Below are 23,557 nucleotides of genomic sequence, written 5' to 3'. Positions count from 1 at the left end.
GGGCCATCAGTCACTTTCTAGAATTGTTAATCCTTGCATAAACTCTAAACTTCACTGCATGACTACATTTTCCCAAAGTTATAAAAGTGCAAAAACTGTAAGTTGAGCAGGGTTTTATATTTTTTTTATCTATTAGAACTCTAATATATAATGCTTTGGGGTGTTTTTCCACTGTGGAGTTGAAGAGAGGAGGTTCTCATTTATCAGGATCTCACAATGCATCATTTTTATTCTTAGGGAACAATGAAAGAGTATGGGGTAAAAAAACCTGCTAGTAGTGGGGTTTTTTTGTTTTTTAGAAAAATGGCTAGAGTACACAGATATATTGGCAGCCACAGTGACCCAACAAAGTACAACTTTTCTGTCAGTAACCTTCAAGCTTTCCCTGTACTCACAGGATACTGAAAAAGGTTCTGCTCATGAATAAATATTTCAAAATACGTAAAGTGTTACTGAAATGATCTCATCCATTACTTACTTCACAGCACCTCCATTGCCTTCATCATTGTCAGAGGAAGATGATGTAGAAGAGGCAGGAAAATAGGTTGAATCCACATGATTGGGGCTCCCACTCTGAGCTGGGTTTATTGGAGAGGATCGTTCATACAATGGAGTATGTTTTCCTTCATGAGGAATGTTACTGTAGTTGTTCTGCTCAGAAAGACTTTTCCCACCTGCTTCCAAGGTGATGGCTGGCTCCGAGAGATTATATGGGTATGGACCCGGACCTTGGGCTCCACCCTGACTGGACATCTGTGGGGCCTAATACAATTTTATTTAAAAAAAAAAAAAAAAAAAAAAACAAAGGTAACAACAAAAAGATTGATGTTATAATATGAATTCTGTTATTTAAATAGACTATTTTTTTTAACGTCTGAGTTCAGCCTTCCAGACTGCTCACGAGAAATGCTTTCATTGGAGTCTGCCAAGTCACTGCAGTTACAAGATGAGTTTTATCAATCAACTCTGGTTGTGAAAAGCAGACTAGGTTTTTATCTCCTTATCTAGATTTTCATGAGTCTAGCAGACCACATTTCTAACAGTTATTAAGTCAAGAAAAGCAGAAGAAAATACTTGCCACAGGTTTTGCTTGTAGAGAGGTCTGTGGAATGTTGAGCATCTGAGAAGGAACATACGGTGGCACTATCCCAGGCATCCCAAACTGATTTGGTCTGGCTGTTTAATTAGCAAATGGGGGGAAAGGAGTGGAAATAAAAATGGGAAAAAACACAATAGTACTCATTTTATATACTCATCCCCACACATGCAGTCTGGTCAAAACACAGTTGTCCAATGTGTATTGTAAGTAACTAATCTATATGTTAAAAAAAATCAAACCTCACTGAGTTTTACACTTGACCTGGTTATTTTAATTTATTTATATATTTTGCCCTTACAGTTTATTTGCTCTTGTTTTATTCCCGTGTGTCTATTTTTACCATTCTAAGCGCATTTCTGCTTTTTTATTATATAATTCTCTCTCCAACTCTGTAGTTTGTCAAGTGAATTTTAACTTGTTTTGGTTTCTCTCTATTTTGATTCCATTTCGCTCTCGTCATTCTGCCTACTTTTATTCTCCAAATCCCATCACATCTAGAACTCAATCCACACAACCCTTCAGTGCAAGTGGCTTGACATTCTCAACATATTGCATTTCCACTAGAATACAGCAGAAGTAGTGGAACTTGAAGTTTCTAGACACTAACTATAAGAATACTGGCTGTCCAACAAGAATTCAAAAGAGAAAAAACACTGTCAGACAGTAGCAGCATGCTGTCTTTGTTAAGCAGAAACAATCTTATTTACATCTTCCTCAGAAAGATGCAAGCTAGTTAGTATACTGTAATATGAAAACTATCTGGACATCACCTTCTTCCTCTCCTTAGAGCTTCCCTTGCACTCACTATCTTCCCTCCATACCAGCCTGGGCTTGCAACTTACCCAACATGGATTGGGTAATTAGGGTTAGCAGAACAGGAAAATCAGTGACAAGAACTATAATTGCGAGTTGAGATGGCACCAACTGACAGACTGAAAAACACTCAGCTATTTTAACCCTAATGCAAGTCTTGGGGGACTTAAAACAGGTTCTGTTTCAGATGAGTTAGTGTTCAGGAGCCCCAAAGTGGCGAGAAGTCCAAAAGTAGTGGCAACTCAGAGGGCAGGATGGAGACCACAGTGCCAGGGTGTTAACTGCACAAGGAAGAAGGAATGAAGGTAGATAAATGGGGACAGAGCCAAGTCAGGGTTGCAAGGAAGAGTTGTAGTAGCATGTGACTACCAACGCCATTCAGCCTGCAGCACCAAGAGATAAAAAATGCACAACGTATCTGAGCTCAAGTAAACTTCTGAGTACCTGACCATGCAACCTTAATATACTTTTAGTCTAGCCCTTCATTTATAACAAAGGACATACAGTAAGCTGGGAGGAAACAGTTTCCAAGTTACTACAATAGTTTGGTCACATTTAGCATTTGCATATTTAAGCTCTGGTGGTAACAGTTAACTTAAACTATGAACTATCACGTCTGTGAAACATGTAATTTCAGTGTTTTTATTTCCTCATGTATACAATGGAGGAATCTCTCTCAGAAAAAACTTGGGAGAAGCAAGAACTCTGTTTTGTGAAAAAAGTATAGTACACCTATTTTCTTGCTGAAGTTGCTGACCAGTTTTCACTTGTTAACTGTTTACGTATCCGGATTCCCAACACAGAAATTAATTAGGCACTGTTTAGGATGAAAGACAATTGGTGGTGGTGTTGTAATGGAAACTCAATTTGGGGAATGAGCTCAACCTATCTGTTTACCCTATTTTAAAAGAAATGAAAACACTGCAGTGAATACTGGGTTTTTAAAGGTAATCTGATAAAAAAAATAGAGGTAATGAATATAAAGACAACCTCCTCAACATCGCTATCTTTTATTTAGGATTATCTCCACCAATTTTCTTATAAACAGACTTTTGTTACTTACCTAGGTAATGTGGTGGATGAAATGGCATAGGTTTATTAGTTGCTGAATAATATGCAACTGCTCTCTTAAATCGAGTAACTTTGTCTTCGGTTCTAGACTAAAATAAAAAGTAAAATAGGCTTTGTAAACAAATATACCCATGTGACCTATACATCATGGCATAATATTGTAACATGCTTATCTATGCTACATCATATAAAAATAAATTTATTATCTATGGATCAACAAACTAATATCTTACTATGGCACACTGGTACAGAGAATTATTTTTAATAATCATCATGGTGATTGAGTGGATATAAGATCCACTTTTATTAACAATCACCATAGGAACAAAGCATATTTCGAGCTTAGAAAAGCAAACTTTATAAGAATGGGCTCATAATGACAATGAACATAAATAAAGCTAAAAGGCAAGGTGGAAAGAATGTAGTGTCATTTCAGTAATCATGTACCCAACTGTTAAGTGCAGACAAGGACAGTGTATTTCTTTTCAAAACAGTGAATACTAAGTTTTGGCAATCAACACATTATATATACACACAAGAAATATAAACTTTATTTGTTCTCAACAAAGATCCACAACACAATTTTAGCTGAACCAAACCCATGTATTTTTGTGTCGGCCCTACTTTACCTGTGAATGTTGAAAAACATCTTTTGCTATGGCATCCAAATCAGTGGTGTCCTGAATATTGCGGACGTAGTCAGCTACAGCCTTGATCACTACATCACAAGGTGGTAAAACTAACTGGTGTGCACGTACCTATGAAAACACATACTTGTTAACATCCAATAGGCTTAAGTAACTCCAAGAAAGCTCCAAAACATTTCAGCTTTGTAGCTGAGGACTAGTCTGACGGTCCATTATAAATATATAAAACACAAATTCCATGCTATAGGGCAGATTCAGAGTGTGTGGATTTCTGGTATTTCAACTTTTCTGCAGACTTTTTTTCCCCCTGTGTGTTGTAAGGATAACCTTCCAAATTTGAAGTGATACAATAATACTTCTAGGGGGGGGTATTAATTGTCCCATACAATTCCATTAAATATTACCTCTAAAACAATGACAGACATGTAAAATGTCAACAATTGCTAATGATTTTACTGCTTAAGATTTTAGAACAAATGCCCAGCTAGTGTGCTTTAAGGATTATAGTTACAATCATTTGAAAGATCTCTCAAAGGAACATGGTTTCAAGTCTTTAAAAAATGCTCATTTAATTTTGACAAGGTTTGGTACTCAATTTAGGAGTCTAAGAGGGACAAGCAAGAAAAAGCCTAGAGGAATAGGAAGATCTCCTTGGGTACAGGAACTGAAACCCAGAAAGAGAAAAAAAAAAAATCTCAGGGGTGTGTCTTTCTTGTTAAGACAAGATTGAAATAAATCCATATTTTATTTAAAGCTGCTCAAAAATGTTTTAATATTTTGTAGGGTTTTTTAAATAAGCTCGCAGAGTTTTTTCCCTGAAATCTTCAAAATGTTTAATCAAATCTGGAGAGAAGAAAAGTCCACAGAATTTGATAAAATTCCCCACCGATTTCAAGTGGTCTTGCTGACTGCCTAAAATATGACCATTCACTTCTAATTTCTGAAGACTGAATATATATATTTTAATATTTTTGTTCACACTGCGTACACCACAGTGAGCCTCCAATGGTGGCTGGGATCCTGTAAGTGCTACTGTAATACAAATAATCCAAAAACCGCAATCACCAAAAGTTTAGACTTAGTACACAAATGACTGGATGGGATAAAGGACAGTCAATATTCCTAAAGGCAAAGGGAATTTTATTTCTTAATTACAAGGAGTGAAAATTCATGTTACCAGTTCTTAAAAAGACAGGTGTGAGGCAAGCTATAGCTATTAGTATGATGACTAATTCAGAATTCAAAAAACAAGGTGAAACACTAAATAATAAATTGTGAGCCACCCATTTACCAACTGGTTGATGTGCCTAAGATTGTTCTGAAGAATTCTTCAGGTAATGCTAAGGCCTTGATCCTGCAAAGACTTTGCTCATGTGCTTGACTTCAGGAATGTGTGTAAGGTTCTGCAAGTGTGGGGGGGACCTAAGTGATTTATTAGCCCAGTATATTTCAGCAGTCAGTTTCTCTCCTAGAAACTACACATTTACCTTTAAAAAACAAACAAACAAAACCAAACCTATTTCTGATAGTAGACATATAGAAAAATTTTAAAAGCGGCCAGACTCTCATAATCCTTAATATCAAGGGTCCTGTATTGCAATATACCTGGACTATACTCTTCACATGCAGCTTGGTATCACAAATTGGATTCCAAGTGATGGTAAAGACAAAGGATTTTAAAGCAAGTTATGTTGTACATAAAAGTGAGTAAAGAGATGTGTTTGGCAGTCTAAAGTTCTCTCTCTCAGGTGCGCGCACATGCAGTCTGAAGGGGAGCACAGGATCTAGTCCAAAAGGTGAGTATAGCTGAACCACTCGGCAATAGCAATCATAATGTACTTCCACTGTAACATCTTTGTAGGGTGGAAATACCAAAGAAACCCACCATAGTAACATTTAACTTCAACAAGGGGAACACAAAAATGAAGCTAGTTAAACAGAAATTAAAAAGAACAGTCACAAGAGTGTGACATGCCTGTGAGCTGCCAGGAAACTATTTAAAAACACCATAATAGGGGTGTATCCCCCAAACAAAAAAACCCCAGGAAGATGACCAAAAAAAATTATCACGGTGGCTAAATAGAAGAGTAATAGAGGTTATTAGAGGCAAAAAGGCATCCCTTACAAATTGGAAGTCAAATTCTACTGAGGAAAACAGAAAGAAGCATAAACTCTTGCAAGTCAATATATAAATTATACACCTCTACCCCAATATAACGCTGTCCTCGGGAGCCAAAAAAATCTTACCACGTTATAGGTGAAACCGTGTTATATTGAACTTGCTTTGATCCACCGGAGTGCGCAGCCCCGCCCCCTGGACTGCTGCTTTTCCCGCGTTATATCCGAATTCGTGTTGTATCGGGGTAGAGGTGTATTTAAATTAATTATAAATTATAAAAAGTATAATTAAGCAGGCCAAAAAAAGAATTTCAAGAGCAACTTGCAAAAAAAATTAAGTATATCAGAAGCATGAAGCTTACCAAACAGTAAGTGAGACAACTGGATGACTGAGGTGCTAAAGAAGCAATCAGGGAAGACAAGGCCATTGCAGAGAAGCTAAATGAATTTTTTGCATAGGTCTTCACTGCAGAGGATGTAAGGGAGATTCCCACGCCAGACCAATTCTTTTTAGACAAATCTGAGGAATTGTCTCAGATTGAGGTATCAAGAGGTGGTGGTTTTGGAACAAATTGATAAATTAAACAGTAATAAATCACCAGGACCTGATGGTATTCACCCAAGAGCTCTGAAGGAATTCAAATATGGAACTGCAGAACTAACAACTATGGTATGTAACCTAGCAGATAAATCAGCCTTTGTACGAGATGACTGGAAGACCACTAATGTAATGCCAATTTTTTAAAAAGGCTCCAGAGGCAATCCTGGCAATTACAGGACTGTAAGAATAACTTCAGTACCAGAAAAACTGGTTGAAACTAAAGAACAGTATTATCACACACACAGATGAACATGATATGTTGGGGAAGAGTCAACACTGCGTTTGTAAAGAGAAATCATGCCTCACAATTTATTACTATTCTTTGAGGGTGCCAACAAATATATGGACAAAGGTGATCCAATGGATATATGTACTAGAACTTTCAGAAAGCCTTCGACAGGGTCCCTTATCAAAGGCTCTTAAGCAAAGTGAGGAGTTATGCGATAAAAGGGAAGGTCCTCTCATGGATCAGCAACTAATTAAAAGATAGGAAACAAAGGGTAGGAATAAACTGTCTTTTTTCACAATGCAAAGTGATAAACAGCAGGGTCCACCAAGCATCTGTATAGGGCCCAGTGCTGTTCAACTTGTTCATAAATTGTCTGGAAAAGGCGGTTAACAGGGAGGTGATAAAGTTAGCAGACGAGATTAAATTATACAAAATAGTTAAGTCCAAAACTGACTGCAAAGAGTTACAAAGGGATTGCAGAAAACTGAGTGACTGGGCAACAAAATGGCAGATGAAATTCAATGTTGATAAGTGCAAAATACTGCACATTGAAAAGCATAATCCCAACTATGCACACAAAATGATGGGGTCTAAATTAGCTGTGGCCACTCAAGGAAGATCTTGGAGCACTGTGGAGAGTTCTCTGAAAACATCTGCTCACAGTGCAGCAGCAGTCAAAAAAGCTAACTGAATATTAGGAACCATTAGGTAAAGGATAGACAATAAGACAGAAAATATCATAGTGCCACTATATAAATCCACAGTATGCCCACACCTTGAATACTGTGTGCAGTTATGATTGCCCTATCTCAAAAAAGATACAGACACTTCCCGGGTTATGCAAGACCCGACTTACGCAAATTCGCACTTACGGAAAAAGTTCCATAAGCCAGAAATAGGATTTTCAAGTTGCGGAAATTTTTGCATAACGTACGGGTATACGTTTCCGACTTACCCAAAATTTGAGTTACGCAAGGCTTTCTGGAACGGAACAATTGCGTAACTCGGGGGGGGGGGGGGGGGGGGCGCGTCTGTATTAGAATTAGAACAAAGAAGGGCAACAAAAATCATTAGGAATACGGACAACTTCCATATGAGGAGAGAATAAAAGGACTGGGACCGTTCATCTTAGAAAAGAGAAGATTATGGTGGGGGGGAGAATATGATAGAAGTCTCTAAAATCATTAATAGCTTGGAGAAAGCAAATATGCAAGTGTTATTTACTCCTTCACACAACACACGAACCAGGGGTCACCCAATGAAATGAATATGCTGCAAGTTCAAAACAAACAGAAGGAAGTACTTCACACAACGCACAGTGTCAACCTGTGGAACTTGTTGCCAGGGATGTTGTGAAGGCCCAAAGCATAACAGGGTTTAAAAAAGAACTGGATAAGTTCACGGAGCATAGATCCATCAATGGATATTAGCCAAGATGGTCAGGGACATGGCCCCATGCTCTACACACCTCTAAACCTCTGGCTTCCAGAAGCTCGGATTGAATGACAGGGGTTGGATCACTCTGCAATTGCCCTGTTCATTCCCTCTAATGCATCTGGCACTGGCAACTGTTGCAAGACAGGATACTGGGCTAGATGGACCATTTTTCTGACCCAATATGGTTAGTCTTATGTTTTTATAATATACTCTCTCACACACGTATGGGAACCTGACATTGTTCAGAGATTCATAGACTTTAAGGCCAGAAGGGACGATCATGATCATCTAGTCTGACCTCCTGCACATTGCAGGCCACAGAATCTCACCCATCCACTCCTGTAAGAGAACCCTAACCGCTGGCTGAATTACTGACATCCTCAAATCACGGTTTAAAGACTTCAAGTTACAGAGAATTCACCATTTACACTAGTTGCAACCTGCAAGTGACCCGTGCCCTATGCTTCAGAGGAAGGCAAAAATCTCTCAGGGTCTCTGGCAAAATTCCTTCCCTATCCCAAATATGGCAATCTGTTAGACCCTGAGTATGTGGGCAAAACCCACATTGCTGAACCATACTAAACTAATAAATCACTTTGGCTCCAATTTTACAAGGATTTAGATGCTTAAAGTTAAAACCTGGATAGAGAGGAAGGTGCTTTGAATTAACAATTGCCACTATCTCATTTGCAAACTGGTGCAGTTTCTTTCTACTCCATTTAGACAGCTCAATGCAAATACAACTGGCTGCTCTTCCTGCACATTTAGTTGTCCCAATGTATTCTGAAGAACATGGTTGGGCATTTGACCAAACAATTCAGAACTGGAGAATTTGTGATCTGTTTTTTAACTGTTTGAATGCCTCTCTATGTCTGTGATCCTAATGCCTGGGAATGTTATTTTCAACCATTCCTTTGAAAAAAATGTGCACGACTCCCATATTCTATGGCTTTTTGATTAGGTAAGGGATGTTTGCTCAACAGATGGTCCCTCTCTCTGAAGTTTGCTATTTGGGTCATAAGGACCATAGATTTGTCTCTGGACCATGCTGATGGAAGCTGTTCATGGAACTTGCAAAATAGAGTAGGAGACTGCTCCAAGCCTTCTAATCGAAAGGAAAGACTCCCCCATTGACTTCAACGGGCACTGGATCAGGCCCTCAGGGCATACTGAAATCCAGTTCCATGAGAACTTTGGTTCCAAGAAGGTCTGAGAAGCCAAGAGTAGCTTCAGATTGTGCAGCAAAAGATCCTCTCTCTGAATGAAAAAAAAACGAAGAAGAGATGGTAACATCACCACCCCATGTGGCTCCTCTTCCACAATATCTAAGGGTAGCAATAATGTCAGAGTTCAGTGGAAACAGGGCAGAAAGCTTCTGTTGCTCTGTCATACCAAGGGAAAAGTTTCTGGGCTGTATTGGTCTGCTCATCTCCTTTGTGTCATTCAGATGTCACAAAGTGAGAAAACTAGCAAAGCTTCCCAGCTGGTGAGTCCCCTGACATAGAGGAGCCACAAACAGGTATAGAAATTGGATAGTTAGCTCCTACATCAACCCTCACAGGCATAAGGGCATGGGTTAAGTAGACTGCACTTTGGAAATTCCCTGGGGCAAGCCCTTGGGAACCTCTGTTCCCACACACACCTATACACATATACGTGAGAGAACTTTAGGACAACCAACCTTTGGGGACTCTGGTAGAGTTTAGAGCAGCCATTACTCTGCTCTAAAATCTGCCAAGACCCAGGCCCGGAAAATCAGGGAGTTATGATCAACTCTCTATTGGTCCCCCACCTCCACTGCACCTTGCAGAAACTCTGTGTAGCAGAGAATGAACTTTCATCTCTGGTTAGGGCTGGGTAATCACCCCTAATGTAGAGTGGAAGATCATCTTCTCCGGCAAAATTACTCTGCTTGGTTCTAGTCTCAGTCGGGGGGGGAGGAATAGCTCAGTGGTTTGAGCATTGGCCTGCTAAACCCAGGGTTGTGAGTTCAATCCTTGAGGGGGCCACTTAGGGATCTGGGGCAAAAATCAGTTCTTGGTCCTGCTAGTGAAGGCAGGGGGCTGGACTCGATGACCTTTCGGGGTCCCTTCCAGCTCTATGAGATAGGTATATCTCCCTTCCCGCCCCTCCCAGCTCCATCTTCTATTGAGCCAAGTAAGATCAGTGTTGAGGATTAAAATCCTTAAATAATAAACTCATGGTTGTCGCTCTTATGGCTTCTGAATAACCCTCCTGGACTAACCAAATGAAATTAGGAGGCAGTTACAGCCAGCTAGTCAAATCATATTAATGCTTTCTAATTAAAAAAATATGGAAGCGAGTTTCACTCAAAACATCCCTACATAGATGTCTCCATTTCAGATTAAACTACAAGGTAACAATTACTAACACACCCATGTCAACATCTGTAGTACTAGGAGTCACTGAACAGTAAGTACGATTAATCTTGAAAGGATTTGCCCCAGAATTTTGACCCCCCCCCCTTTTTTTTTTTTTAAGTACCATTACAGCAAAACTAATGCACATTCACCAACCTGTATACTCAAACAAAAGGTTGGAAGTATCTGTAACTTGAATCCCGCTCTGTTCTGTGTATTTCATTCTAGTGTAAGCACAAACATGGTGAAGAGTGGTTAAATATTTGATATACACAAGGGTAAATTTGGAACACAAATTGTTCAAGGGAATCTGATGCTGGAATCAGAATGACACCTCTGCAGACAAAAAATGGATTCAGAAGCATTTGTAGTACATTGATGCCATCTACTGGATACCAAAGGAAAAGCAGTTTTGAACCCAAGAACTAAAAACTGACACCTGAAAAACAGATCTGGTAATAGAACCAACCAAAATGAAAATCTGTAACCCTTCTCCAACACCCACAACAAAAACCTGAGAAAAGATCTATTAACTATGTTCTCCAGCTGAGCCCAGTAGAGGCGGGTTGCTGTGATTGGAAAAAGCTACACAAGCTGCCAAGAGCTTTCCAAACATAGTCCACTCCAGACCCAAAAGCAGAACACAAAAAGCTGTGAGCCAGAGTTATTGTAGTCCTTTATGGCACCAACTGTACTGATCGCTAAATTGGACACTTTTTATTTTATGCTAATTACTTGAGTTCAGCACATCTGTTGTCCTCGTTCTCATGAGAAATGAGGGACACGGAGGAGCATGTTTTAAATTATTTAAATTATTGCTTAAACTGACATCCATTTTTCTGCAATGTTTCCTTACAAATCTATTAGGCTGAGTGAAAGCAGGTGATCCATCTTTAATTCTATATAACTTCCAGAACACAGTAATATTTAATAAACTTCAAGTAGCCAGGTTTGTGAAGAGAGAGGGCACAGAATGTAAGTATACAAGCACCCCGTTCAGACTCCAGAAATATCTAGTTCACAACAGTGGGCATGCTCAGAAGCTTAACACAAGAACCTCAGCTGTGTAGTCATTCTGATATGAGTAATTTGTTAACAAGTACTGAGAACTGCAGGACAGTTACTGTACCTCACAAACAGCTCACATGAGCATTTTAACTGTCAAAATGAGAGCCCTTTATAAATACATACTGCAAATTTAGAGACGCCTGCAGATATCTGGATTTTATTTTAACAACCATCCAGTCTATATATGGGGACAGGAAACAGTTACTCATACAGAGTGAATTTAATATTTCAACAGCTTTTAAGAAAGCAATTTGAGAACAAAAATTCAGATCTCTCTCAAAATTAAATATAAATAAAAGCTGTTTCCTGATCCTAGCAAAAAAGGTCAAGTTGCTTTGTTATGTACACCAAGAACCTTTTAAAACATCAATGTCATTTTCATTAGAATGTAAACTCTGAAATTTCATATTTTAAGATAAACTGTAAGACTTCTAAAAACCAAGTTTATTAATAAGTACATTTAAAGAATAGACTAGTCGAGAAGTTAGAAAACAGTAGAAGCAAAGAAAAATTAGGAAACGGTCTCAGCAGCAAAAAAATTAAAAATTGTAAATGGTTTAATACAAACTTATTTTTTATGACACTCTCAGAGTGTTTCAAAACAAAGTCATAAGCCTTGAAATCATAATTTACTGAATATTCATCAAGTGGTTTCCTCTCACCCAGATAAGGTCTCCTAAACAGGAGATATAGGGGACAGAGGTTTTAAATGGAAAATATTTGGGAAGGATCCTGGTTTTTTTTCCAACTGAAAACATAAAAGTTCACATAAGAACGGCCATACTGGCTCAGACCAAAGGTCCATCTAGCCCTGTGTCCTGTCTTCCAACAGTGGTCAATGCCAGGTGCCGTAGCAGGAATGAAGAGAACAGGTAATCATCAAGTGACCCATCCCGTCGCCCATTCCCAGCTTCTGGCAAAATCTCTGGCCATCCATGGACCTATTTTCCATTAATTTAACTACCGTATATACTCGTTCAGAAGCTGAATTTTTTTTAGTAAAAAAGGGAGGCATCAGAGAAGGGGGTCGGCTTATGAGCGGGTACAGAGAGGGAGAGGTGGGACACAGCCCCTCCCCCCAACAGAGGGGGCAAGGAAAGACAGCACAGCCAGAAGGGAAGAGGCGGGGCCAGAGTCTCTCCACTTCTGGCCACACGGCTCTCCCCCCAGCCTCCAAAGCAGCTGCAGCTCCGGGGCTGGCAGGCAGCAGCCGCGCCGCCCGGTCTGGCCCACTGGAGCAGGCAGTGGCCACGCCGCCCGGTCTGGCCCGCTGGAGCAGGCAGCGGCCACTCCAGAGACATCCTCCCCTGGCCCGCCCCAGGTAAGGTGGGAAGGGATGGGATGGGGAGAATGTGGGGGTCCTGGGCTAGGGGTGGGGGGTGGTCACAGGGGTTACTCCCCAGACCCCCAGCTTCTCTGCCCCCTCCCCCCCCCCAAATTTCACCACCAGTTGCTGTCCTGGCCCGTCAGGGTAAGCCGCTTGCGGGCCAGGACACTTTGTTTACTTAGATTTACCTCCGTGCCTGCGGACGCTCTAGGTAAACAAACCGTCTCGGCCCGCCAGCAGCTTATCCTGATGGCCCGGGAGCCAAAGTTTGCCGACCCCTGAGTTATAGGGTCGGCTTATGAATGGGTCATAAAAATTTTCCATTTTTACTTATCCATCTGGGGGGGGGGGGGGGGCGCGTCGGCTTATAAACGAACAGGCTTATGATGGAGTTATTTTTTGAACCCGGTTATAGTCTTGGCCTTCACAACATCCTCTGGCAAGGAGTTTCACCGGTTGACTGTGCGTTGTGTGAAAAAAATACTTCCTTTTGTTTGTTTTAAACCTTCTGCCTATTAATTTCATTTGGTGACCCCTAGTTCTTGTGTTATGAGGAGGAGTAAATAACACTTCCTTATTTACTTTCTCCACGTCAGTCATGATTTTATATCCCCCCTTATCTCTTTTCCAAAGAAAAAACTCCCAGTCTTATTAATCTCTCCTCATCTCCTCTTCACATTCCAGATTTGAAGAGAAAAGGAAAGTACTCTATTGGTACGTTTTGGAAAGATTAAGAAGGGCAAGGAAACTAATTCTACATACACATTTTGTCAGAAATTGAGCCAGAATTCATCACCACAAGTCCTGCAGCCGTAAGATAAAAATGCATTACATCAGCATAAGATACACTTTATCCAAAAATAGTACCACAGTATTTCCAATGTAACTACGGTACTCTGATAATATTGTGGAAGGTAGTGACATCACACCTGGAGACTTGTAGTTCAGAAGCAGAACTCTAATCCTGGAACAGGTTTAATTTTCATCCTCTATCTGAAATCCATAAAAGTCCACAAAAGAAAGTTTCAGCATTTACTCTGTTGCTGCTGCAGGAGACAGGTATTCAACTTAATTTTATTCTAAAACTGTTGGATGAAAGGAATTCAAACACTTCCCAGGACAATGGTACCAGAAAATAATAAAACCACAAGCTAAATCTGAATTTAATGTTAATGGGAATTATTTGTGGTAAATAATGGTATGAAACCAAATAAATGGTCAAAGAGTAGCTAATATCACATCATATATAAGTGATAGAACTACAGCAAAAATTCAGTGTCATGGGAAGTAAGTGCAGAGCAAATAATACTCCACAAAACATAAGGCCCATGTACAAGATTCTATGATAAAGAGTAAGCTAATAAGCCATCTTTTGGAGGGGCTGAAAAACCAAAATCCTAACTACTTGTAGCAATTAATGATTCCATTGAACTTTTGTAAGGCTAGGGATGTTAATCTGTGCCTAGGCCTGAATTCATATTCTACCTATTTAATTCCTCATATCATTTCAACTGGATTCAGGAGTCTTCACCTCCTGAACTACTGATCAGTGTTCATGTGTTATGTTTCACTACAGCAATCCATTTGAATGGTGAGCAATGTATATCCACGTTACTTTAAGCCTAAAATAAAAATTCTTTGCTTGTGTTTACAACCAAGTGGGTTCCAGAACATGTTCTAGGTACATGCTGAGCACCCACGAAGCACATGTATGCTATCACTACCTCATGTCTTCAGCACCACTCTCTAAAGGTACATCTACACTGCAGGGACTATACAAGCATGGTTAGAGCTAGGACAGCATAACCCTGTAGCGCAGATACAGCCCACACCAATTAAAGGGTTTTGTCCATCCACGTAGGAGCTCCACCACCCATAGTGACAGTATGTTGATGGAATTATTCTCCTGTGGACCTAGCTGTATCTACACTGGGGTTTAGGTCAGCATAGCTACATTGCTCAAGGGCGTGGAGTTTTCACACCCATCACTGATGTAACTATGGGTTGTCTACACTATCATGCGGGGTCAATCTAAGATACGCAACTTCAGCTACGTGAATAGCGTAGCTGAAGTCGACGTACTTAGATCTGCTTACTGCAGTGTCTTCACTACAGTAAGTCGACAGCTGACGCTCTCCCGTTGACTCTGCTTGCGCTCCTTGTTCTGGTGGAGTACTGGAGTCGACGGGAGAGCACTCGGTGGTCGATTTATCGCGTCTGGACGCGATAAATCGACCCCCCACTGGATCGATCGCTACCCGCCGATCCAGTGGGTAGTGTAGACAAGCCCTATATCAGCCTAAAAGTTAAGTGTAGACCAGGCCTAACTGGCAGGAAGTTTACTCAGCCTGATTTCAGAGGTGAGAATAAGTGTCCTTTTCCTGAAGAGAAGGAAAAGGAGTGAGAAGAACATCTTTTCCAGCAGTAGAAAATGAGATGGGGAAAATAAAGAAATGAAGACCTCCCTCCAGTAGCTGAAAGAAAACCCCTGCTAGAATCTATGGGGCGGGAGGAAGGCGGAGAAAGAAGAGAGGGGGAAAAAACACTTCTACCAGAGAGAACTCTTAAGAAGTTGTATGGAAAGCAATGCATGAGAAAGATCTCGTCATGTTGATAAAAAAGAACTATCAGATGGAAGCAGAAAGGCAGATTAAGTGTCCTTTTGAAAACTGGTAGCCTTTAAAGTAAAGTGTTCCACTGGAGGGTGAGGGAGGAAGAGTGTTTTACATCCTTCAGCAGCAATCTTGTGGTTGCTCCAAGGTAAAATGAGAGGGTAAACAAAAGCACCCAAAGTACAAAAACAATGAGGTATTCATATGGATTTTAAAAGGTATTTAAATATGATACAAAGAAAACATTTTCCCCCAAACATATGATACACAATTTACCTATGGAACTCACTGACAAGATACCAAGACAAAAAATTTAGGTGGTTTCAAAAAAAAAAAAAAAAAAAAAAAAAAAAATTAGACACTGATACGAATCAGGAGAACATCTAGTTATATTTGATTTTTTCCCCTAAGGGAAATAAACCCACATGTTTCAGTGCCTAAACCAAACTCAAACTTACAGTTTATAAAAGAAATTTCCCCTATGGCTGGTTATTCCATATGCATGTGGTACTTGCCACTGTCAGAAATAGGATACTGCATTAGACAGAACACTGTTCTGATCAGACATGACACTATCCATGTTCCCAATCAAACAGGATAGGTCCATCAATGGCTATTAGCCAGGATGGGCAGGAATGGTGTCCCTAGCCTCCGTTTGCCAGAAGCTGGGAATGAGCGTCAGGGGATGGATCACCAGGGGTGAGGGGGCCACTTAGGGATCTGGGGCAAAATCAGTACTTGGTCCTGCTAGTGAAGGCAGGGGGCTGGACTCGATGACCTTTCAAGGTCCCTTCCAGTTCTAGGAGATAGGATATCTCCATTAATTTATTTATTTATTTATTTTACCTGTTCTGTTCATTCCCTCTGGGGCACCTGGCATTGGCCACTGTCGGAAGACAGGATACTGGGCTAGATGGATCTTTGGTCTGACCCAGTAGGGTCATTCTTATGTTAAACAGGGAGGTTTCTAGTCAGTTGAAGTTTGTTTGGTTTTTCGTTTTTCTTTGGGGGCGGAGAGGGGGCAATTTCCCCCCAGTCCTGATAGGTTTAGTTTAATGCTTGCTGCAAGTGAGAGGTACATCCTCTCCCTCACACTTGTCTCTCCATGGAGTGCTCTAATGGAATGGACAAGCTGCCAGGTTGTGATCTCTCTCATTCTCTAGTTAGCAGAGAATAAGAAAGGGGCCCCGGATTAAGAGGCCCCTTTTCAACACTTGGACTGTTGGATGCTCAGGTTAGGGGTAAAATTGAATTAAGATGCAACACACATGACCCTTAGTTTTCATGCATCTTCAACCTTTCCTGTCATCAAAGGGTGCAGTCAGAAATAGTCTACTTTGTCAGCTCTTTGTCATTTAGTGATTTTTAGACCACAAAATACCCTCTGAGAGGCCTTAATTCTAGCTCGCTGGAACCTGTCTGAAACTGAATCTACCATCTTGGAGGCTGGAAGTGAGTAACACCCATGGGTTCAGCTTTCTGAAGAGGATATGACCAATTTACAGGATGATATGGAATACATCAGCGCAAGTAGGAGGAGTTAGGATTCCATGGAGATCAGGCTGTTTAAGAGAGGTTCTTTTTACTCTAATTGAACAGCTGACCTGGACCCTTAATCTGAAAGATGAAGATTTTGGAGAACCAAAAGGAGCTGTTAAGGACATGGCTAAACACCCTGGACATGCTAAACCACAGGGGCCTTAGCAGCTCAATGCCCTGGTGTAGGACTCTTTTTTTTAAATCGTTGTTATTCCAAAAGGAGAGTCCAACATCTCCAGGTAGATGAGACCACTCTCAAAATAGATTTCCAATGACCCATAAAGACTCAAATGGACTGTAAAGCAGGGATTATGCTCAGCTGTTTATTCAGCCTAAATGACTATGGCTCTATTAAGGTAGATTCCATCAGGGAATACTTTTCATTTAGATTTCTTTTAGGTTAGGATATAACCTTTGTAATCAGTCTCTCTGCCTACCGAGCCCTGTGGTTGCACAGAGCCTGGTGAGCTGATCTCTAGAATTGCCTTAGCTGGAGGACAATTTACCTCCGATTAGGATGGCAGATCTAGTGTAGCTTTGGCAGATCCTCCCCCTGGGGCCAATCCCTTCAGAAGCAAAGTAACAATGGGGATAGGTTCTAGGACTACATTCCTTACGGACTGTCAAGGCTGCTTTCCCACTCTGAACTTTAGGGTACATATGTGGGGGCCTGCATGAAAACTTCTAAGCTTAACTACCAGCTTAGATCTGGTCCGCTGCCACCACTCCCAATGGGCTAACTCCCTTCCCTGGGTAGCCCTGAGAGACTCTTCCACCAACTCCCTGGTGAACACAGATCCAACCCCTTGGATCTTAAAACAAGGAGAAATTAACCATTGCCCCTCCTTTCTCCCACCAACTCCTGGTGGATCCAGATCCAATCCCCTTGGATCTAAAAACAAGGAAAAATCAATCAGGTTATTAAAAAAGGCTGTTAATTAAAGAAAAAAGTCAAAATCATCTCTGTAAAATCAGGATGAAAAATAACTTTACAGGGTAATCAAACTTAAAGAGCCCAGAGGAACCCCCTCTAGCTTTAGGTTCAAAGTTACAGCAAACAGAGGTAAACACCCTAGCAAAAAGTAGATTTACAAGTTGAGAAAACAAAGATAAACCTATCACGCCTTGCCTGGCTGTACTTACAAGTTTGAAATATGAGAGACTTGTTCAGAAAGATTTGGAGAGCATGGATTGATGTCTGGTCCCTCTTAGTCCCAAGAGCGAACTCCCCCCAAAACAAAGAGCACAAACAAAAGCCTTCCCCCCACCAAGATTTGAAAGTATCTTGTCCCCTTATTGGTACTTTGGGTCAGGTGTCAACCAGGTTACCTGAGCTTCTTAACCCTTTACAGGTAAAAGGATTTTGGAGTCTCTGGCCAGGAGGGATTTTATAGTATTGTACACAGGAGAGCTGTTACCCTTCCCTTTATAGTTATGACACGGACCTACAAGGAAACGGTCATTCACTTGTGCCAAATTCTTCTGGATTGCCCAGTCCAGCTCATTCCAGGGCAAAAAGATCAGTCCAGTGGAGGAAAAGGTGCCAATTCCCCTAGCCCCAACTCTACATGAAGAGCTGTGAATCTATATGCTCCAGCCTCTAATCAGGTGATCATTCCAGGTCTTTGCACAAAAAGGGCCCTTATTATGACTGATCACCGGGTGCTACAAATGTGTCTCAGGTACTCAGTAGTCTTTGCATAGATAAGAGCTCTTTTCTTCTCTATTTCCCCTGAAAGGTCTGTTCAAAAAGAAGTCTGTACCCAGTATATGATAGATTACTTGAATTAAAAAAAATGTAGTAGTAGGATTCCAGCCTTCTTAGGCAGGCACTGTGGCTGAACTCTCTCTCACTGTGTCTAGTGGTTCCTGCCCCTTCTCAGCCTAAAATCAGTTTCCTGCTCCAGGTGCCATTCAGGAAGTCATTACTCTCTATTGATTAGCAGGATGTTTAATCTCATTCATTCCAAACATGATTATTTATCTGTAGCACTGAAAGTGTGCCAGGCACTTTACAAACACAAACAGCCAAAGCCCTTGCCCCGAAGGGCTTACGGTCTAAACAGTTCCTTTGTGGCAGCAATAGCAGTTCAGATCTCTTCCCTTTAAGCTAACCACAACACTCCACACCTTTTCCAAAGGGAAGGTGGTTCTTGCTGTGGCCCTCTGCAGGGCAAGGCTTTTTGCCCACTTGTCTAGCTGACTGAATGAGGGCAAAGTCAGAACAGCAAGGTTCAAATCTTCTAGAAGTGAACAGCTAGCAACAGAGCCAAGAGACATTGGGGGCTCTCTTTTCTGAGAATTTTACTGCTTGGAGTTTTGATTCTTCTCCCTCACCTCCACAAATTATTGCTCAAGACGCTTCTAATTGAGTTGGTTTGGCCAGTTAACCATTTGAAAAAGGGCGAAAAGGTTATTCTACTTTTGCTTTTCCCCACCTCACCCTGCTAATTCTTGGGCACACTGGAGAAAAGTACAATTATAAAATGTTATCCAACAACATTGGTGCTTGTTTTGCCTCCATTCCATGCTTCTGAGCAGGCTGATAAGTAAAGCTTCATTCTTTATAGCACTATTACTTTGCTACTGCATAATAAAAAGGGCAGAGAATGTCACAAAGAAAACAACTCCAGGGACCCTAATTTATCAAGTCTCTGTTTTTCTTGATAAAAAACCAGGTCCTAGTTTTCTGAAGTGCTGAGGCACTCCAACTTAAGTCAAAAGGAAGTAAAGGTAACCAGCACCTCTAAAAATATACATATATCCCAAAAAAAAAAAAAAAATCACACTGTCAAAATGACAGGAAATTTTCTAAATCCCAGATTTTCATGAGAGGGAATGAGAGGTCCCTGCTTCTTGCAGCTACAGAGGGTGCCAAATAATCAAATTCCTAGTGACTATAAACTGATGCAAAAAAAAAAAAAAAAAGCCACACCACCCCGAGCTCCCAAGCTGAATCCAGGTACAGTGACCCGGTTTGGAATCACAGCACCTTCCCACTTCCAGCATCTGCACAAGAGACCAGGCTTTTCACCAAGGTCATTGCTCCAAGACCTAGACAGTGCCTAGCCGCTCTCCCCATTCATCTTATTAAGTCTATGGCTTGTAAATGTGTCTGGAAGGGTTGGGTTGGTTTATTTTTGTAGTGTCTGGAAAAAAATAAATGTTGTGTTTTGTTTTTGCCACACCTGCAGTTAACCAAAAACCCACTACTCCCAGAGTTGCAATGACATCACTGATGCTACTATGTCAAATGGAACTAAAGATGTTAAGCCATGTTAAGTTAGTTCTCTTGGAAACTCAGGAAGGCAATATCTGTCAAATGGAAAAGCAAAAAAGCAGTTGAGAGAAACTGAAGAGTAAAAAAACCAACAACTTTTTTGGAAGTATCTGACTGGAGTCTTTTAAATAAAGAATAAAGTGAATTTAAAAACCAACAAGGCAGAATACATCTTAATTAAAATGATTTTGTTTTCATAATAACCAAGTAAAATTTAGCATATATTTGGCAAGTATCTTATGGAACATGACTGTGGTCATATTGTTCAAAGCCATATTCTGAATTGGCTATTCTGACTTTGAGTAATGTTACACCTGTAAATCAGCTCCCACTGGTGGATATCTGGGCTCTCAAACAAAAAGGAAAATCCCTATGCCTCTTTAAATAACAAAACAAAGATGGATTTATACAACTCTGAGGATTTCTCTTCCACTAAACTAACTACTGATTCCACTTTTTTCCATTCCGCGGACTTCATCACAGAATGATCCTTTCATGGATCAATAACTCTCCCCAACAATCTAGCTAAAGAGATGGAGAAGAGCCGTGTGGGTCTCTGAAGGTTTCCCAACAATGGTTTAAGAACCAGGGGACTAAAAGATTATTCTGAACAGACAGGAGTCCCTCTCTTCCTCCCTTAATTTTTCAGCTTAATAACTGAATTGGGAGCCTTAAATCTGTCTCCAAATTCAAATTTCTAAATTAAGCTTTAGCTTGAAAAGTGCTCCACCACTTCCACATTTAGCTGGGATGGCAGAGAAAATGACTGTTTCCATTACAAATGCCACTGCTACCTTTCTTGCAGTGGCATGCCAAAGTATTACTTTGGTCACCCAGCCCCAGTTTTCAAGAGACAATAAAGCAACTTTTTTTGTGTGATTTTTATTAATTGCTTTTCAATAAAAGTTGCCTGAATTTTTTTCAGGCTATACTTGACACAAAAATAGCCAGGCAATTTCTAACTTAAAATGCAGGTCAGAAAGTTGAGTGCTTAAGCTGTAAAGTCCAGGACAGGGGGAAAAGTTAAGTAAATTGGAGTAAAGAGGAGGAAAGAGTGACAGTTCTGAACTACTGCCATCATTCCATCTCCCAGTGAACCCAGCTGCCCTATCAGCAGCAGTTTTTAGCTTATTACTACTTTTAACTCTCAGCAGAAAAAGATTCTTAAGTTAGTATTTAACAGAAAGTAAGAATTAAACCGGTCACTGAGCCATGAATTGCTACAGAAAGGACAGCCAAACTCATGGGAAATCAGAGGGATTAGATGTCCAAAGTACATACAAAATTTTAAATATATTTTATTACAGATAAGGGGCCAATTTTAGCATTGAGGTAAATGACAGTGGAAGTAGGTCATTAAAAGGTGTGCAGACTGAAGTACCATACCTTGCACCCAATTGTCATTAGAAAGCTATTAGTGTATTTCTGAGGAGTTGAAGGTGCCTAGTCTTCATTATTGTACCTCAAAAAGCACCCAAGTTGTGAATCAGCTGCCTATGAAGCACATACTGCTGTGGTTTGTTACTATAATGTTTAACTGCTAAAAATCAGATTAGGTTTGTACCTTAAGTGAGGCTAGTGGATGTTCTGGACCAAGTAAACTCCAATGAAAGGAAGCCAAATCTTCATCAGGAAGAATGTGATTACCTAGAATATACAACATGCAGAACTTTTAAAAAAAGTACACCTTTAAAAATCAAACACTTTGTATAAACTGATTCTGCAGCAAAACTGATTGATGCAGCAAAGCAGATTTGCAGTCAAACCCAAATACATATAGGTTTATCCTAGGGGGCAGAGGAGGAATTAAGTTTGTAAACAAAAATCTATTACTTCATAAAGCCTAATTAAAAAACGGTTACCTACCTTTCGTAACTGTTGTTCTTTGAGATGTGTTGCTTATGTCCATTCCATTCTAGGTGTGCGCGCACGCATGTGCGCGGTCGGAGATTTTTGCCTTAGCAGAATCCCTAAGGCCAGTTGTGGCGCCCCCTTGAGTGCCACGCTCATGCAGCAGTATATCAGGTGCCGCTGGCCCTATACCCTCTCACTCAGTTCCTTCTTGCCAGCAACAGAGAGGTAGGAGTGCAGGTAATGGAATAGACATGAGCAACACATCTCGAAGAACAACAGTTACAAAAGGCAGGTAACTCCTTCGAGTGCTTGCTCATGTCCATTCCATTCTAGGTGACTCATAAGCATCATCAGTAGAGGGGGCTCAGAGTTCATGGTCTTGCAGCTTGCAGCACTGCTCTGCCAAAGCCAGTGTCGTCTCAAGCTTGTTGGATAAGCGCATAATCAGGCAGGAACATGTGGACAGACGATCAGATCTCCTGGATTGGTACCTGTGCCAGGAAGGCTGGTGATAATGCTTTTACCCTACTCAAGTGTGCTGTCATGATCGCCAGCAGAGACACCCTCACCAGCAGTAGCAGATGCAGGCTGTGATCCAGGACGAAATCCTCTGAGCAGACACTGGTAATAGCCAGGTAAGCAGCCACTGGCATCATACATTTTGTGAACACCCTTGGGGGCTGATGAGAGGCCAAAGGGCAGCGCCGTAAATTGAAAATGGCATGCACCCACTATGAAATGGGAGGAAATATCTGTGACCTTGGAAGATGGAAATATGCATCTTCCAGTCAAGGGTGGCGTACCAGTCTCCCAGATCCAGGGAGGGGGTGTTGGAGGCCAGGGAGACCATGCAAAACTTCAACTTTTTGAGACATTTGTTGAGGCGATGCAGGTCCAGAATGGGTCTGAGGCCCCCGTTTGCTTTCGGGATTAGGAAGTAGAGGGAATAGAACCCTTTCCCTTCATGTCCCGAGGGACCTCTTCCACAGCCCCCAGGTGCAGGAGGTTCTTGATCTCTTGGACAAGGAGTTGCTTGTGAGAAGGGTCCCTGAAGAGGGACGGAGAAAAAGGGGGTTTGGAGAGAGAGGTGGTCGAAAATTGCAGGGTATAGCCCCAAGATACTATGTCCAGCACCCAGAGGTGACCTGCGACCAGGCCGAATGGTAGGGATGAAGATGATCGAGGAAAGAACGAGGTGGATCCGGGGAATTGACTGGGGCATCGCTCTTGAGCGCACCTTCAAAACGAGCGCTTCTGGTCCCCAGGATGCTTCGCCAGACTGGGCTGTGCGGGTGAGTGGGAGGAGGAAGGGCAGTGATGACTAAAGCTCTTGTCTTTATCCCTTCTCCTTGCAAGGCCTTGGCAATGAGGTGGGGGTGGAAGAACTGCTTCTGTGCAGACTGCGGCGTATGCATGCTCAGCGAGCGAAGGGTGGCCTAAGTGTCCTTTAACCCATGCAGTTTCCCATCAGTCTGCTCTGA

The 23,557-nt window shown here is 41.2% G+C and overlaps 1 protein-coding gene across 2 annotated transcripts in view; it reads right to left on the bottom strand.

The window, feature by feature from the left end:
• Positions 1-23,557, bottom strand: part of FAM120A (family with sequence similarity 120A) — a 113,016-nt gene that overhangs the window by 71,969 nt on the left and 17,490 nt on the right. For both annotated transcript variants that reach the window (XM_024199489.2, XM_029911219.1), the window contains exons 3-7: positions 21,787-21,869; positions 3,613-3,741; positions 2,976-3,072; positions 1,079-1,176; positions 479-762 (exon numbers count right to left, since the gene is read on the bottom strand). In XM_024199489.2, the coding sequence (XP_024055257.1) occupies positions 479-762; positions 1,079-1,176; positions 2,976-3,072; positions 3,613-3,741; positions 21,787-21,869 (691 nt within the window). The remainder of the gene's footprint in view (positions 1-478; positions 763-1,078; positions 1,177-2,975; positions 3,073-3,612; positions 3,742-21,786; positions 21,870-23,557) is intronic.

This window comes from Terrapene carolina, unplaced genomic scaffold (genome assembly GCF_002925995.2).
Source record: "Terrapene carolina triunguis isolate 2854851 unplaced genomic scaffold, T_m_triunguis-2.0 Scaffold89, whole genome shotgun sequence".
NCBI lineage: Eukaryota > Metazoa > Chordata > Testudines > Emydidae > Terrapene > Terrapene triunguis.
The sequence above is the reverse complement of the archived record's forward strand: the minus strand, read 5'-3'. Positions and strand labels throughout refer to the sequence as shown.